The sequence below is a fragment of the Aythya ferina genome (genome assembly GCF_964211825.1).
Source record: "Aythya ferina genome assembly, chromosome: 3".
Classification (NCBI taxonomy): Eukaryota; Metazoa; Chordata; class Aves; order Anseriformes; family Anatidae; genus Aythya; species Aythya ferina.
In genome coordinates this window covers 50,194,754-50,208,853 of record NC_140298.1, presented here as the reverse complement: position 1 = coordinate 50,208,853, position 14,100 = coordinate 50,194,754, and the positions used below count along the sequence as shown (strand labels likewise).

Below are 14,100 nucleotides of genomic sequence, written 5' to 3'. Positions count from 1 at the left end.
GATTGTTTTAATTTTTGCAAAAATATATTATAAGGCACAAATGGGCATTAATTTAATATCATTCAAGAGCTGGCAAATTCAGGAATATGATTTTATTTTAGGTTGGAAGCCATTCTTATGTTTTCCTATAACACTGTTCCCTTTTCTATCAGTTAACCATCAAAGAATAAAGTATGCAGTCTAAAAGATCTTAACACAGTCTTGCATATGACAAGATGTAGTACAATACTTGCAGCTTTGATATGCAGCTTGAATTTTAAGTGGAAAAATGTGATCTAACAAATATACTCGGCATGGAGGCATGCATAAGTTCTTTATCCTTTCTTCTTTTCTTAAATGAAAAATTCCATCTTTGAGTAAGGACAAATTCAGTGCTTCAATAACTCCCTGTCACCATTCCCCCAGCTACACATATACAACTTTAACAGTTTGGGGCTGCGTCCAAGCTACAAATGATTATCCCAAAATAAGTGAATTTGACGAGAGTTGTGAAGCTCCAAGAAAGTGAGGACTGTGGAGGCAGCTGGAAGCTACACGCATACAGCAGCATTTACAGAAACTATGAAAACATTCTGCACATAAGAAAATAAAACTTTATTTTAATGTAAGGATAAGCTCTAATGTATATTCGGAAATGTTATGACCAAGTCCTTGAGGTCATATGAACAAGATACTTGTGAGCCAAACTGTGATCCAGCTGGTCACAGACACACTCATACCCTGAGGTAAGTGCTGGTTAGCCCGAAATAGCTGAAGTTACCTTTCTCCACAGCTGTAACACAGAGCTGGCAGTAAGTTCGGTATCCTGGAAGGCAGAATGGCAAACAAGATTGCTGAACCATGCTGGGATGTGACTTGACAAAACAGCTACCCATGGAGCCAAATTCCAGAGCCAAAATCCAGTGTATATTTGCCTCATAGTTCTTTATATACTATGTGTTTTAAGTCTCTGCACTATGCATTAATAATTTACACAAAGCATAACAGTTGATTAAGTCACTAGATTTTAAGCCAGAACAGCTACTGGGTAGAGTTACATGGGTCTATATCTAAGTTTAGTTAGGGTAAAATGAACAACAATACTTCTGTTAGCTTGTGAACACGAGCATTTCTCCACACATGAAAGGTCAAGCATTGGTGCTGGACACTGACAGCTCCTGTCAGTTGTCCCGTAGTATTTTACAGTCAGAGGTCTAAGCACATTGTTTGTCCTTGAGGGGTAAGCTTCCTCCTACTAGCCAGAAGGTAAAAGTAAGCAGTTACCCTAGACCAGACAAGAACTTGAGATGTTCTGTCCTGAAATACATGGCTGTCCTCTGCCCCTTGCATAGGCCCAAAGAAGGATGTGGTGTGGACTTTTGCATCCCTCACAGCTTCTCCAGACATTTCTTGGAATTTGGGTGATATAATCAATACTGAGCAAGCAAATGGGATGTACTCTATGAAAGTCAAATGTTGACAAAGCTGTAATGGATTCAAAACAAAATTTTATGAGTGTCTGCCAAGAATAACTACAGGCATCTCTACCTGATCTACCCACGACAAGCATAAACAGGAGGTTATGAGGATCTGTTGCTCAAAGAACCTTACTGATCTTGCAAGTTACTTCAGGCTTTTAAAAGGGAACATTGCCTTATTCCATCTTGTGAAGCTGATTTGTTTACATTATATGGTAACAAAACACTGAAAAACTGTGCATATTTATGATGCATTCTTTCACTGGCATAGAAAAGCCAACAAACCACATCTGTCTCTCTCTGCTTTATTTAGGTGTCATATGTGGTGTATAGTTTTTCATATAGCTGAGGTACACAAGTTCTTTGGGGTATTGATAGAGTGGTGTGGCACATTCACTTACCCACAAAGAGCTTTACTGTGTGGGACACTAGAAACACTAGGATGATTCTAGAATGACATACTGATACATACAGATCTACACGGGCATAAACTACTGCTGGTGTACAAAGATCTCACCAGCTGTACAGATATAAATGCCACAGACTGATACAAGGATTACAGCATGAATAACAAAAAGATTGTCTGAATTCTCTTGCCCAAACCAATGCTAACTTTCCAGCTGTGAAAATATATTAAAAAAAAAAAAAAAAAAAAAAAAACAACTCTACCAAAAATAACTCATCAAATTCTAAATAGGCCAGGAAAGCAAGAGAAATGAACCTTGCTACAGACCAAAATTATAGAAGGGAGAAATTTTATCATCCTGACCTACTCTGGAAAATATCCTGATATAAACCCTCCTATATTTTGAATTCAGGAAGTGTTTGTTCTAATTCTGGAATTTATACTGATGAGAGTTGATGAGAGTCTCAGGTTACAAGATAATGTATAATATGGGACAAAATTGGAAAATGACACATAAACATCAAACTACATAGCTAAAAACTAGATAATGCAGCATATGCAAAGCTGGAGTAATGCTTTTATGGAGATAAATAGTGCATAAAAAGTTTAAAGATATGCTAAACAGTACTTTCTCAATATTATCTAAACTATATGTAGAAATATCTGATTTATACTTTTGTGTTAATAAGTATGTGCAAGAATGTAAGGGAATTGCTTGCCTCTAGTTTCAAAGTCTGACCTAGTTCATTTATACCTTTGACTAAAAAAAATACTGTATGCAGCACTTTATGAGAAACAAGACCAAACTGACCAGGTTTTTCTTATTTTAAATGTAATGAGCTGATTAAATGTATATACTGTGTTAATATAACAAGAAATGTAAATAGAAAATGGTAAAAAAGTTTGTCAGTTTTGATAACAAAAGATAGCAAGAGGAGTAAGAGTTGCTTTAAGGCCACCATGTCTTGCAAATACTCTTTGAAGGCATACACCACACTGCACACTCTTGTTTATTCCAGAGCTCTCTCTTTGTGCAGTGTTGGCACTTAGATGCATTTATGCAATAAGCCCAAAGATGGAGTGAGAGAGTCTTTTATAACACTTTAATAACTCAGTAACAAAACTAACTTAAATGAAGTAACCCCTGAGTAGGATTCAGTTAATAATGAATCATGTACACCAGCAGCTGAATTAAATTTATTTAAAACAAATAAATAAATAAATCCATCTGGGAGATGCCTCACTTAAAAGAATTGGACAGAGTCCACAGACCTAAATGAAGAGGAAAAGATTTATCGGCTGGCTCCCTTAGGAGAAACAAAGGTGATGTCCAAGTTCACCAAATTGTTGTCTCTCTCCTTGCTTGGGTACATATTGTGTCTTCTAGGGAGGGGTAGACGGTAGCAACTAACAAAGCTGGAATTTACTGGACCCCAAATGAGTGAAACACTGTACCTTCTGGCAAACACTATTACTTATCCTGTTCTGTTCTGACCTATCTTTGAACTCTGGGACAGCTGAGCTTATTTGAAGCAAGATAAGGAAAGCACACAGGAGTTCAGCAAGCAAGACTAAATACTGTCTGGCACAGATGTACAGCTGTCTCACGGGGCACTTGGAGCAGCTGAGATCCAGTTGGAAAAGGATGTGCTCTACGGCCCTACCTTCAAAACCTCAGCAAGCAAATGCTTTGTTAAATTCCAAAAAATTGCATTAGGCCCTTTATGTAATAAAGCCCTGGTGGTGAGCCGCAGTGCTAGCATAGACACCAAAAGTCTGTGAGATACATGGTCCGTCCTCTCCCAAAACACTAGAAATGTTACAGGCTGTAACAAGTACAAGTACTAGTAACTAGTAACTAGTACAAGTACTGTAACTAGTACAAGTAACTAGTACAAGCTGTAGCTATCAATGCACTATGTGTTACCAGTGTTATTCCTACCTGCTAGTAAGACTAACCTAGATAACTCTGTTTCTGTCTCACAATATGCATGCTTTTAGCAAAGCAGCCAGAGAAATCTCCATCACCAAATCCAGGAACATTGCCTCCTTCCCAACGTTTGGTACAAATAATTGAGATAAAAAATCTCTTTACCTTCCAGGGGCATCTCCCTTTTCATCAAACCAAACTTCTTCTCCAGAAACACCGATGAATGTGGACTTCAGGAGAAATTCCAACAGCTTGCTGCCGTCAATTGGCTTCATAGCATCACACAGCCCAATGTGTCCAGGACAAAGTGAATGATGCATATTTTGGAGTCCGTGAGCCATAGCATATATAGCATTGATGACAAATCCCATTTTACTGTCCTGAACATAGTTTTCTTCTAGGCTTTCATTGCCTATGTTTGTAAAAAAAGAAGTTATAAACAAAAAAGGAATGTCAAATAACAGGAAATATGAAAAAAAAAAAACAGTGAGAAATAAAAAAGGGATCTCTTATTTCTCTTATAAAGTTTTAGATATTTAAAAAACATAAACAAGGTGCCAGCAAGGAATTAAAACAGTAATTAAAAAATGAAATAAAGTGAAATTGGCTCTTCAGAAAACCCCATTTTAATCAAATTGTCAGCTTTAATTTGTTCATTCTGGAATTTTTTGCTTATCATTCCACAATGTTATTTATGGATAAAAGGGTTAAACAGCCCAGCATCAGAATTACACATGTAATCTGGTACAACTTTTGTAAGCAATTTGCTTAAAGTTTGATTTTTTGGCACATTTGAATGTTGGGTTTTTTTATTTTTTTATTTTTTTTAGGGCTAAGATAGCAGTGTCTATTTCAGTGTAAGCAAGCAAACAATGTAAATCAGCATCACTTCTCAAGTTATCCGAAATAATCATGGTAGATAAAAGTAGTAGTAAGCGCACCAATTTGGGATTGCTACAGAAAGCCATACAAAGTTGGTCACACTAAGAGACATTTTATGTAACTGCGGCTTAGAAGATCCGGCCTGAGCTGGCATTGATGTCTCTGTCCATTGATTAGGAACAATGTGGCAGTGAAGGCTTTCCCTTTTCAGCCCTGATCTGCTGACATTCAGGCCCTGCCAGAGGGTGCCATTTGTGGCTGTATTCCAAGCCAGGGCCCGCCGAGGCCGGGCCGTCCCCGGGTTTCCCGTCACGAGCTGCTGGATGCTGCCAGCACCAACCCTGAGTCACAGAGGACCTGAACCGCATGGGTCCTGAGGGCGTAAGAAACCTCCCTGCTTTGTTTCCTTTCCCCTGAGTCATCCTATTTCAATATGCTCAAAACTGCAAGATGCTGTCATCTGTAGGCCTCCCACGTTACGCAGTGTTAACAGGCGTTTGCAACCCAGTCTCTGGTACTTTGTCTAAGTAACACCTTGTCTGTGCTAGGAAAGTAGGATGTGTGAGAGACTAGGTGTTAACTGACACTTCTCAAAGCCAGGTTGGAGAAGGTAGCTGTCATTTTCATATGAAGAAAAGAGGAAAAACTACAAGTTCACTGAAACTTTCAAGTTAAAAAACAGTTCCTTCTCCCAATGTAGATATTGTATGGCTTTCAAAGCAGGTAATCAAGACAATCCTTACATTCATCATTGGAAAAGACTCTGATTTGGGAGGTCTTCTCCATTTGTTTGCCAGAAAGGTCATCTGGGGATTAGCACAGATTCTGGAGAAAGGGATTTCTAGGTTTTGTTTGCTGGGTTTACCTTGTGCAGGACATTGGTTGCAACTGGGCAAGGAAGTCCTGCTTCAGTAGCTATTTTCCAGATGAGCAGAGTATAGCAAGCAGTTGTGATGGTGAAGAAAGAAAGCATTATGAAAATACACATAATCTGACTGACTGGGTTCGTATGCTCCTCACACTGAGATGCACTCACTGCCAGCACCACCAAACAAGGAGCAGCCAGATAAATATTTCCCAGAGGCAACATATCTGCCACTTTCCTAGCAGGAAAAGATTCGTAACTCCCATTCAAATCACACCCCATTCAGAACCATGTTATAGAACACAGTGAAAATAGAAACCTTATATGTACACTGACAGAATATTTAACCAGGGAAACAAACATTATGGCACTGCATGTACTACTCACTTACAGTACGTATGACATAGTCTAGACATTTGTTCCCCAAACTAGTTTATGTGTGGCCTGAATATATTATCTCCAGGTGTGATTTATCTGCTGATTAGTCCCTTAGGACTAACACAGTGTGAATTTACCACTGCTTCTGCCTTCTTGTAGAGGAAAATGAATGTAGAAAAATGAATGTGTTCTCCATCCTGACATGAAAGAGAGGTGGAAAGCCCCTGAACTCAGCACTGCAGTTCTCTGCCATGGTAGCCTCTTGATGGCCAGCGGCTGAAGAGATCACAAAACGACCGATAGGTAGAAATGGTTTTCTACCTGACAGTTTATCTGAGATGCCTTCCTAATTTCTCAATTAATGAAAAAAGTAGAGGAACATACACTTCAGTGACCCTTTCAAGAGATAATGGCAGTATCCATATACTTCTCCTGAGACGAACATTCAGACGGCTGCCAGAGGTAGAAACGTTTTCTGGCTGCTCTTGGCTTGGACTGGCGCACGCTTCATTGGGTTAGAAACTGGCTGGATAGCCGGGCCCAAAGAGTCGTGGTGAATGGAGCCAAGTCCAGTTGGAGGCCAGTCACTAGTGGCGTCCCCCAGGGCTCGGTGCTGGGGCCGGTCCTCTTTAATATCTTCATCGATGATCTGGACGAGGGCATCGAGTGCACCCTCAGTAAGTTCGCAGATGACACCAAGTTAGGTGCGTGTGTCGATCTGCTTGAGGGTAGGAAAGCTCTGCAGGAGGATCTGGATAGGCTGCACCGATGGGCTGAGGTCAACTGCATGAAGTTTAACAAGGCCAAGTGCCGGGTCCTGCACCTGGGGCGCAATAACCCCAAGCAGAGCTACAGGCTGGGAGAGGAATGGTTGGAAAGCTGCCAGGCAGAGAAGGACCTGGGAGTGATGGTTGATAGTCGGCTGAATATGAGCCAGCAGTGTGCTCAGGTGGCCAAGAAGGCCAACGGCATCCTGGCTTGTATTAGGAACAGCGTGACCAGCAGGGCTAGGGAGGTGATCGTCCCCCTGTACTCAGCTCTGGTGAGGCCGCACCTCGAGTACTGTGTTCAGTTTTGGGCCCCTCGCTACAAGAAGGACATCGAGGTGCTTGAGCGGGTGCAGAGAAGGGCGACGAAGCTGGTGAGGGGCCTGGAGAACAAGTCCTACGAGGAGCGGCTGAGGGAGCTGGGCTTGTTCAGCCTGGAGAAGAGGAGGCTCAGGGGTGACCTTATCGCTCTTTTTAAGTACCTCAAGGGAGGCTGTAGCGAGGTGGGGGTTGGCCTGTTCTCCCACGTGCCTGGTGACAGGACGAGGGGGAATGGGCTTAAGTTGAGCCAGGGGAGTTTTAGGTTAGATGTTAGGAAGAACTTCTTCACTGAAAGGGTTGTGAGGCACTGGAACAGGCTGCCCAGGGAAGTGGTGGAGTCACCATCCCTGGAAGTCTTCAAAAGACGTTTAGATGTAGAGCTTAGGGATATGGTTTAGTGGAGGGCTGTTAGCGTTAGGTTGGAGGTTGGACTCGATGACCTTGAGGTCTCTTCCAACCTAGGAAATTCTGTGATTCTGTGTTTTAAAATGAGACTATTTTCCTCAAGTATGTATGACCTCAGCAAACCACAGATTTGGTTTCTCGTATTTCAATATAATATACATACCTCCTAAGAGAATAAATATTTGATGGTGGAAGGATTTGCTTTTGACTAAGTAGGAGTGAATAGCTTGCATTGAGGCTTGAAACGTAGCCCCACACTGCACAGGTGACTGCCTTTCTGCACTTGCAGAAAAAGTTGCACTCTAGTGGAAAGTAACATAAGAAACCTCATCTGGTAATGAATTGTCCACAGATCAGTAATATAAAATTCCCTATGTGCAAATAAGCTGTTTCACAGTAAATTCACCGTGAGAAGTCATGCTTTATCTAAATTTAACTTCCTGCTGGCAAAATCCAATTTATTTCATTTTCACCATTACAAGTTATTGATATACTCATGTATTTGGGCTTGTAAAAATTCACTTATGACAATAAGTAAGAACTGCTTTTTTAAGAAAGTGAGATCATGTAATTATGTTTAGCCAGAGATAAAATACAGTAAATCAATGATCAATTACACTTTCACAGGGCAGCTTTTTAAGAAATGTGAGAAATATATATTGTTTGTTATGGGCCTTATCTATAAAGTTACTATTTTTCCCCTAATGTATCTTTGAAAAGAGCAAAGCAGAATTCTGGACTGTGAAACTTTAACTTCTCCTCTCTCAAAAGTATCACTGATCTGCAAAAACTAACCTGAACACTAGGGTGAATTAACATTAAAAATAGAAAAGTATTTTGCTACCTTTCTTATTTATTTATTTTTTCAAGGGACTTTAGTTTTTACTAAGCAAAGGAAAATTGTAAGTCATGTTAGTACCAGATTAATTGAAATCACTTGAATTAGGCCATTACCTTTAGGAATGACATTGAAGCATTCAGGTGTCCTGAATTTCACACTTATTTTTGTATTGGATACAATGCAAATATTTCTTTAATGATTTCCTTTAAACAGTTCCCAGAAACAAATTGTGAGTCTTTCCTTTTACTGTAATGTGCCTCAAATGTAACTAATATTATCTTCATATACTAGGTACTTACGAGGAGCTGAATGTAAAACAACCATGAATATAGTCTAGTGCCTTTGCTGTGTAGTAGGTGTGGGACTATCAGTATTCTCGAGAGCAGGGAGAGTACTCATACAATCTCATTTGATACACTGAAATTAAGAAAAAATATACTATCAAATGAGGGCTAAAAGTGATGTAAACTTTAAGGTAGAAGGTAAAGACAGGAAAAGCCTATACTAATATTCAACAAGAAATTAAGCACGAATGATTACTTGTTTGTGGTCCTCAGAAAGGTTAGGGCAGGAAGGAATTTGGGATGGAAAGAAATGTAAAAACATTTTGGTTGGAGAATCGGATCAATACCTAGCCAGTTGGTAAATTTTGAACAAATATGCACGTTTGATAAAGAACACAGTCTGTTCACAGATGACTCTTGATTAGAGTAAAAAGCCAAAATCTGTTGAATAAAATTGTTATAAATGCTAATGTTTGATCTGGAATAAGCAGATATTTTTATAGTTTGTTTCAGACTCCAAAACGAACTGTCAAATGCTGAATATTTAATATCATATAAAAATATATTTTGTTCTCTTAGTCCAGTTATTAGCTATTATCAAAGCTATCGTCTTTTCTGGCAGTCATGACAGAGGGCTGAATATCTTATAGATGGTATACACTGCCTTCTTCAATTGTAGTGATCCTTCCCAGGACTGAAATGTTTTGTGGGTAAACCATATGAGATTTTAGCTTTATTGCCAGTTGCATGGTGGGGGGCTACATTCAATACGAGTGCTCATTTAAGCAAAGAAATTATTTTGGAAGTACAACCAGGGCTAAATTTCCCTGGGAAGATGAAAAAAAGAAATCTACCGTACTTGGGCTGTGTGCAAAACAACCTGGCACAAAGCCACGCCAAAGAGTGAAGAGTGCTTTCCTGACATGATGCCAGGCAGCAGATCATGGTAACTCCATGATCTGGTAGAGTGGTACCTAGGTTTGCAGCAAATGTCCCCATGTGTTGGAGAAATTGTGGAGGCAGATTTCCCATCCTCTCTTTCAGTCCCAACATACACTGCCTTACCAATGACTCCAAGCAAACATGACCATCTGGCTCTGTACAAGTCTGTGAGTGATATAACTTGCCCTTGGCAAATAACAGAAGTCACATATCTTGCAGTGTCTCATAAGAGAAGACCTGACAAACTTGGACCACACCAAATTTGTGCCATAGAATCTTGCAGGGAGCAGGACAGAAGGCCAACATACTGCAAAGTTAGGTCATTTCAAATCTGGGTCCCCAACAGCAGCAGCTACATATTATTTTGGCAACTAAATGGCACATGAAAGGTGATGAACAGACTTAGCTCAGTGTTGTTGGTTGTGGCTTTTTTTTTTTTTTTTTGATGAATTTTAGGATATTTGTCTCCTTGGAAAAAATAGGGCACTCTTATTTGGATGCATAACTGTCTAATTAGAGCTTTATCTTTGGACATAGAGGAGAGAAAAAGCTATTAATTCTACATTTCTCTTTTGTCACCTATTCCCTGAATATTTTTTCTTTTTCTTTATCAGGATGATTTTATCTTGTTCTTTATCAGGTTATTAAGAGACAAATTAAGATTCTATTAAATAACTTTTGCAAAAGGCTTCTTTTATTTAAGCTCATTTGGCATTATGGGTTCAGGTATTTTACAAATATTGCCAGTTCTTTCTTTCTCACATTCTATTTATAACATCTCTTATGTTATCTAACAACAAAGATAACAATATAATTGTTTAACAAAATTCACCTTAAGGCATTGCAAAATGGGTACTAAAGATTATAATGCCTCTAAATGTAATTAGTATAGAGATGATGTGTTCGCAACCTGCACACTAAATGGCTTTCTCTGCATATCATCTTTTTAAAAACAAATGCATTCTGTTCATTAATATTATATGGCAATGGAATCTGAATAAAATCTTCATCTATTGGTGGTATAGAGAGGAATTTGTTGACTCCACTGCTCTCATTAAGTCCAAATGTAGTCAGAGCTAAGAAGTCAGATTCATAAAAGTTATTTCTTGTATACAAAAACATCCAAATGCCCATATGTTTCAGCCCACAATCAAATAAGCAGCTACAAAAAAAAAAAAAAATCTGAAGTTGTTTTCAAAAGTAACTGTCTGTTAGCCAGGCAATTCCAGCTGTAGCTGCCTGCCTGAGAAGGAGAGGCCAGTAAGTGTTAGTGAGTTATCAGAACAGGTAATTGTAGATCAGGGCTGCAGGCTTTGCTTAGATTATTGTAATGGACTATCTCAATGACCTTGGTGGCTCTATGTAAAGCTAATGCAACTGCTGGAAATTTGTGGAAAACTGATTTTGTTTGTTTGTTTCACCAACCAAAAATAGGATAAGAAAATAAAAGGCTTTTTTTCAATGTGAATTTAAATATTACTTGCAATTTTCATGAGACAGAATGATAGACTGTAAAATTTGCCACGGACCATAATAAATGTTTCATTTAACCTAAAACAGATAATCCTATCAGAGTAAATTATTGTTTCAAGTATGGTTTCTGCCCCAGAAAGCAGCTCTTTTATTGTTTTCAAACAAAAGCAGACCATATGTGTAATGGTCACTTCCCATGTTGATGTCCATGTGTTTGCAGCAGGGAGGCAAGTTCTAGAAGTAGCTAAATACAGAGAGATGAGAGGGTCCTGCCTGATAGGACACACAGGAAGGATGGTAGAAGAGCTATCAAAAAGACACAAGATAAAACAGGTAATTGATTCCCATTGTAATGTAAACTATTTGTTTGACTGGATGAAACTCTACTACTTGTCAGGTAAGGGTCAGGAAGGAAGTATTATTTAAGAAAATGGATCTTTCCCTAACTGCCTCCTGTCACCAATCTATACAAAACACTGCAGTGCTCTCAATAGAATAGCAAGTGGCTCTGCCATTTGACAAGAGTACAGGAAGCTTTCACCAGGTAAAAGAGGGGGAATATCTTACAATGTGAGGGTTTGATTTGAAAACACACCAATAAACACTGGAAATTTTACAGTACTAGTGAAGCAATAAATGGAGTTCACAGGGTTGCAGACTTCATTTTCAGGCTGTCATTAAATCAGAAGGGTTTCTCTTCCATTCTTCAAATGTTTCGTATTTCCCCAAGCAAAGAGATTCTGTTCATGCAATTATATTTGATGTTTTTTTTCTTTCCCTGAAAAGCTAGGATACGATTAGTTACCAGTTGAGATACCCTGCTATTTTCTTTCTGAGCACAAGGAAACCTACAGGTCTCCCGCATACTACTGCTACACCTGGTGAATGTTGCCTTTTAATTGGGATTGGTATATTACTAGTTTTAGATGAAACTACAGAGAAGTGAAAACAATTCAAAGGCCAAGGCATTAACTGGATGCTGACTGCAGCAGCAAAGTTAGACAAATAACTAATAACTTTTTTCTTCTCCTGGAATAAAGCTGATCTGGTGAATATATGAGGGTCTCTTTTTCCTTACTTTCACCTATGTATCTTTCACGGATATCAACTCAGTCACTAAAGGAAACCAAAATAAGAATTCAGCCATCAAGAGGTGCAGGTTCCTCTTTGGTTTAGATGTCTAACACTTAAACTTTAAAAGATCAGTCCCATTTTTAGACACACTATACACCATTGTTGTCTTCAGCTTCCCTGACTGTTTTTGTGAGGATGCCACATTATCCTTCAGTGTTCAAAAAGACGTGTCTTCCTTTTGTCTCTCCCTGTGTGTTAGAAGCAGTAGGGAAATTTTTAATTAAATTTACTTTCCTGGTTCTCCATATCACGTTATGTAAGCACATCAGGGCTTTAAGAGCTTAGTGTCAAAGACTCTAGAATGATGCTGGCATACACTAATACAACAGTGCCACAGTGAAGCTGAAATGTTATGAGGGGAAATGTCTGCACAAGCTGCTGACTCACTCATTAATCAGATGCAGGAGAGTCTCAGAGTCACTAGGCTCTGGGCAGGGGACTGAGCAGTGCTGCCAGCCCTGAGATGATGCTGAACTCACAGGTCCAGCCCATACACAACACAACTTAGGAGCAAAACAAAAGGAAACAGATCTCCTAACTGCATTTGTCTTCCACAGTCTGCAAACTTTGCTAAGCAGGCACAGGAGCCTGAAGTTCCCTTCCCCTCCCTGCCTTTTCTGCCTCTCTCTATGGACATCCAGACTCTCACACAGCCATATCACTCCAGGAAAAGCAGATTTAAGATGTAAACACCAAGTGACAATGCACATAACTCATGCTCACACTGTGGGAGATGACAAACCCGTGTTCCAATGTGCCTGTGCCCAAGAGAGCAGAGAGAACTTTCCTTTTACATCTCCTCTTTACTGACCCACACAAGCTAGGCAGAAGATGAGACTGTCATTTCCCAAAGGCTGGCTGCAGCTTCACGCAAATAGGAAGTAGAGCCATGCCTGATTGTACGTGACAGTGCTCGGGTGAGCAGGCAAGCATGCCTGGGTGAGATATTATACATTCACTGACACTTCCAGATGATGTGCAGCACTACAGCCTTTCTTTGGCTTTGGGAAAGGCTAGGGGGAAGCTGGAGACCTCTGAGCAGCTAGCAGCATGACTGTGCCAGCACTGCGTCACTGGAGAGGGAGGCAGGGGAGTGAAAAACAGGCCTGCAGTGGAGAAAAAGATCCTTTTCCCTTTCTCCATAAATCTGCATTGCCTGCCCCCTCTCTTGTGTTGGCTAGCAGAAAAGAGAGGGCTCAAAAGGAAATATAGTGTGCTACCTAAGGGCCATGCTAACAGCAGAGCTGCCTGCATAGCAGCCACACCAGGAGAGGGCTGCCCATGGCAAGGTTGTTGCTACCAGTAAGAGCTAAAAGAACCTGGTCACACACACACACACACACACACACACACACACAAAATAAAAAATAAAAAATAAAAAATAAAAAATAGAACTTTCTCTACAAGTTAATGAATATGGCACGTGGTGTTAAATACAGGTCTGGAGATAAATCCTTACACCAGATGGCTTGAGAGAAGCTCAGTAGCCTAATAAAGCTTCTGCTGGGGATGACAGTATAGCCCAAAGCCTCTCTGTTTCTTCCTTCTGGGCTAAAATTCTGTTGATGTTAAGAATTTTACTGAAGAAAAAAATTAGGGTATATGGCCATATGAGGATGACTTGCTATTCTTTCTCCTCTAAACACATCTGCAAGGCAGTGTTTGAAACCTCTTCTGACACGACTGTACATATCCACTCCTATAAGCTGTCAAAGACCTAACAGGAAATCTTTGCACTGCTTCTCTTTGTTCCTAGCTTTTAGTAGAACGACCATCATGAAATAGCTCTGCAGTGATGACTGGTTTTTCTTAATGAAACAGACTGATAGATGTGCAGACTATAGCTCAGTGAAGGGAAAAAGAAAAACAGGCTCCCTTAGCCCCCCCCAGCCCCCCTCAAATAAAAAGGATCCATGCTCATGACCTCTGACTGCGTTCTTGCGAGGCAATCAGCTTGAGAAATTTAATTCACATAATGTCCAGTAGTGAAGGAACATTACCAAAAATTGACAAGA

General features: G+C 39.8%; 1 protein-coding gene across 7 annotated transcripts in view; it reads right to left on the bottom strand.

Moving 5' to 3' along the window:
* GRM1 (glutamate metabotropic receptor 1) overlaps positions 1–14,100 on the bottom strand; it is a 183,125-nt gene that overhangs the window by 38,516 nt on the left and 130,509 nt on the right. For all 7 annotated transcript variants that reach the window (XM_084513314.1, XM_084513316.1, XM_084513315.1 and 4 more), the window contains exon 5: positions 3,959–4,205. In XM_084513314.1, coding sequence (XP_084369440.1) covers positions 3,959–4,205 — 247 coding nt within the window. The remainder of the gene's footprint in view (positions 1–3,958; positions 4,206–14,100) is intronic.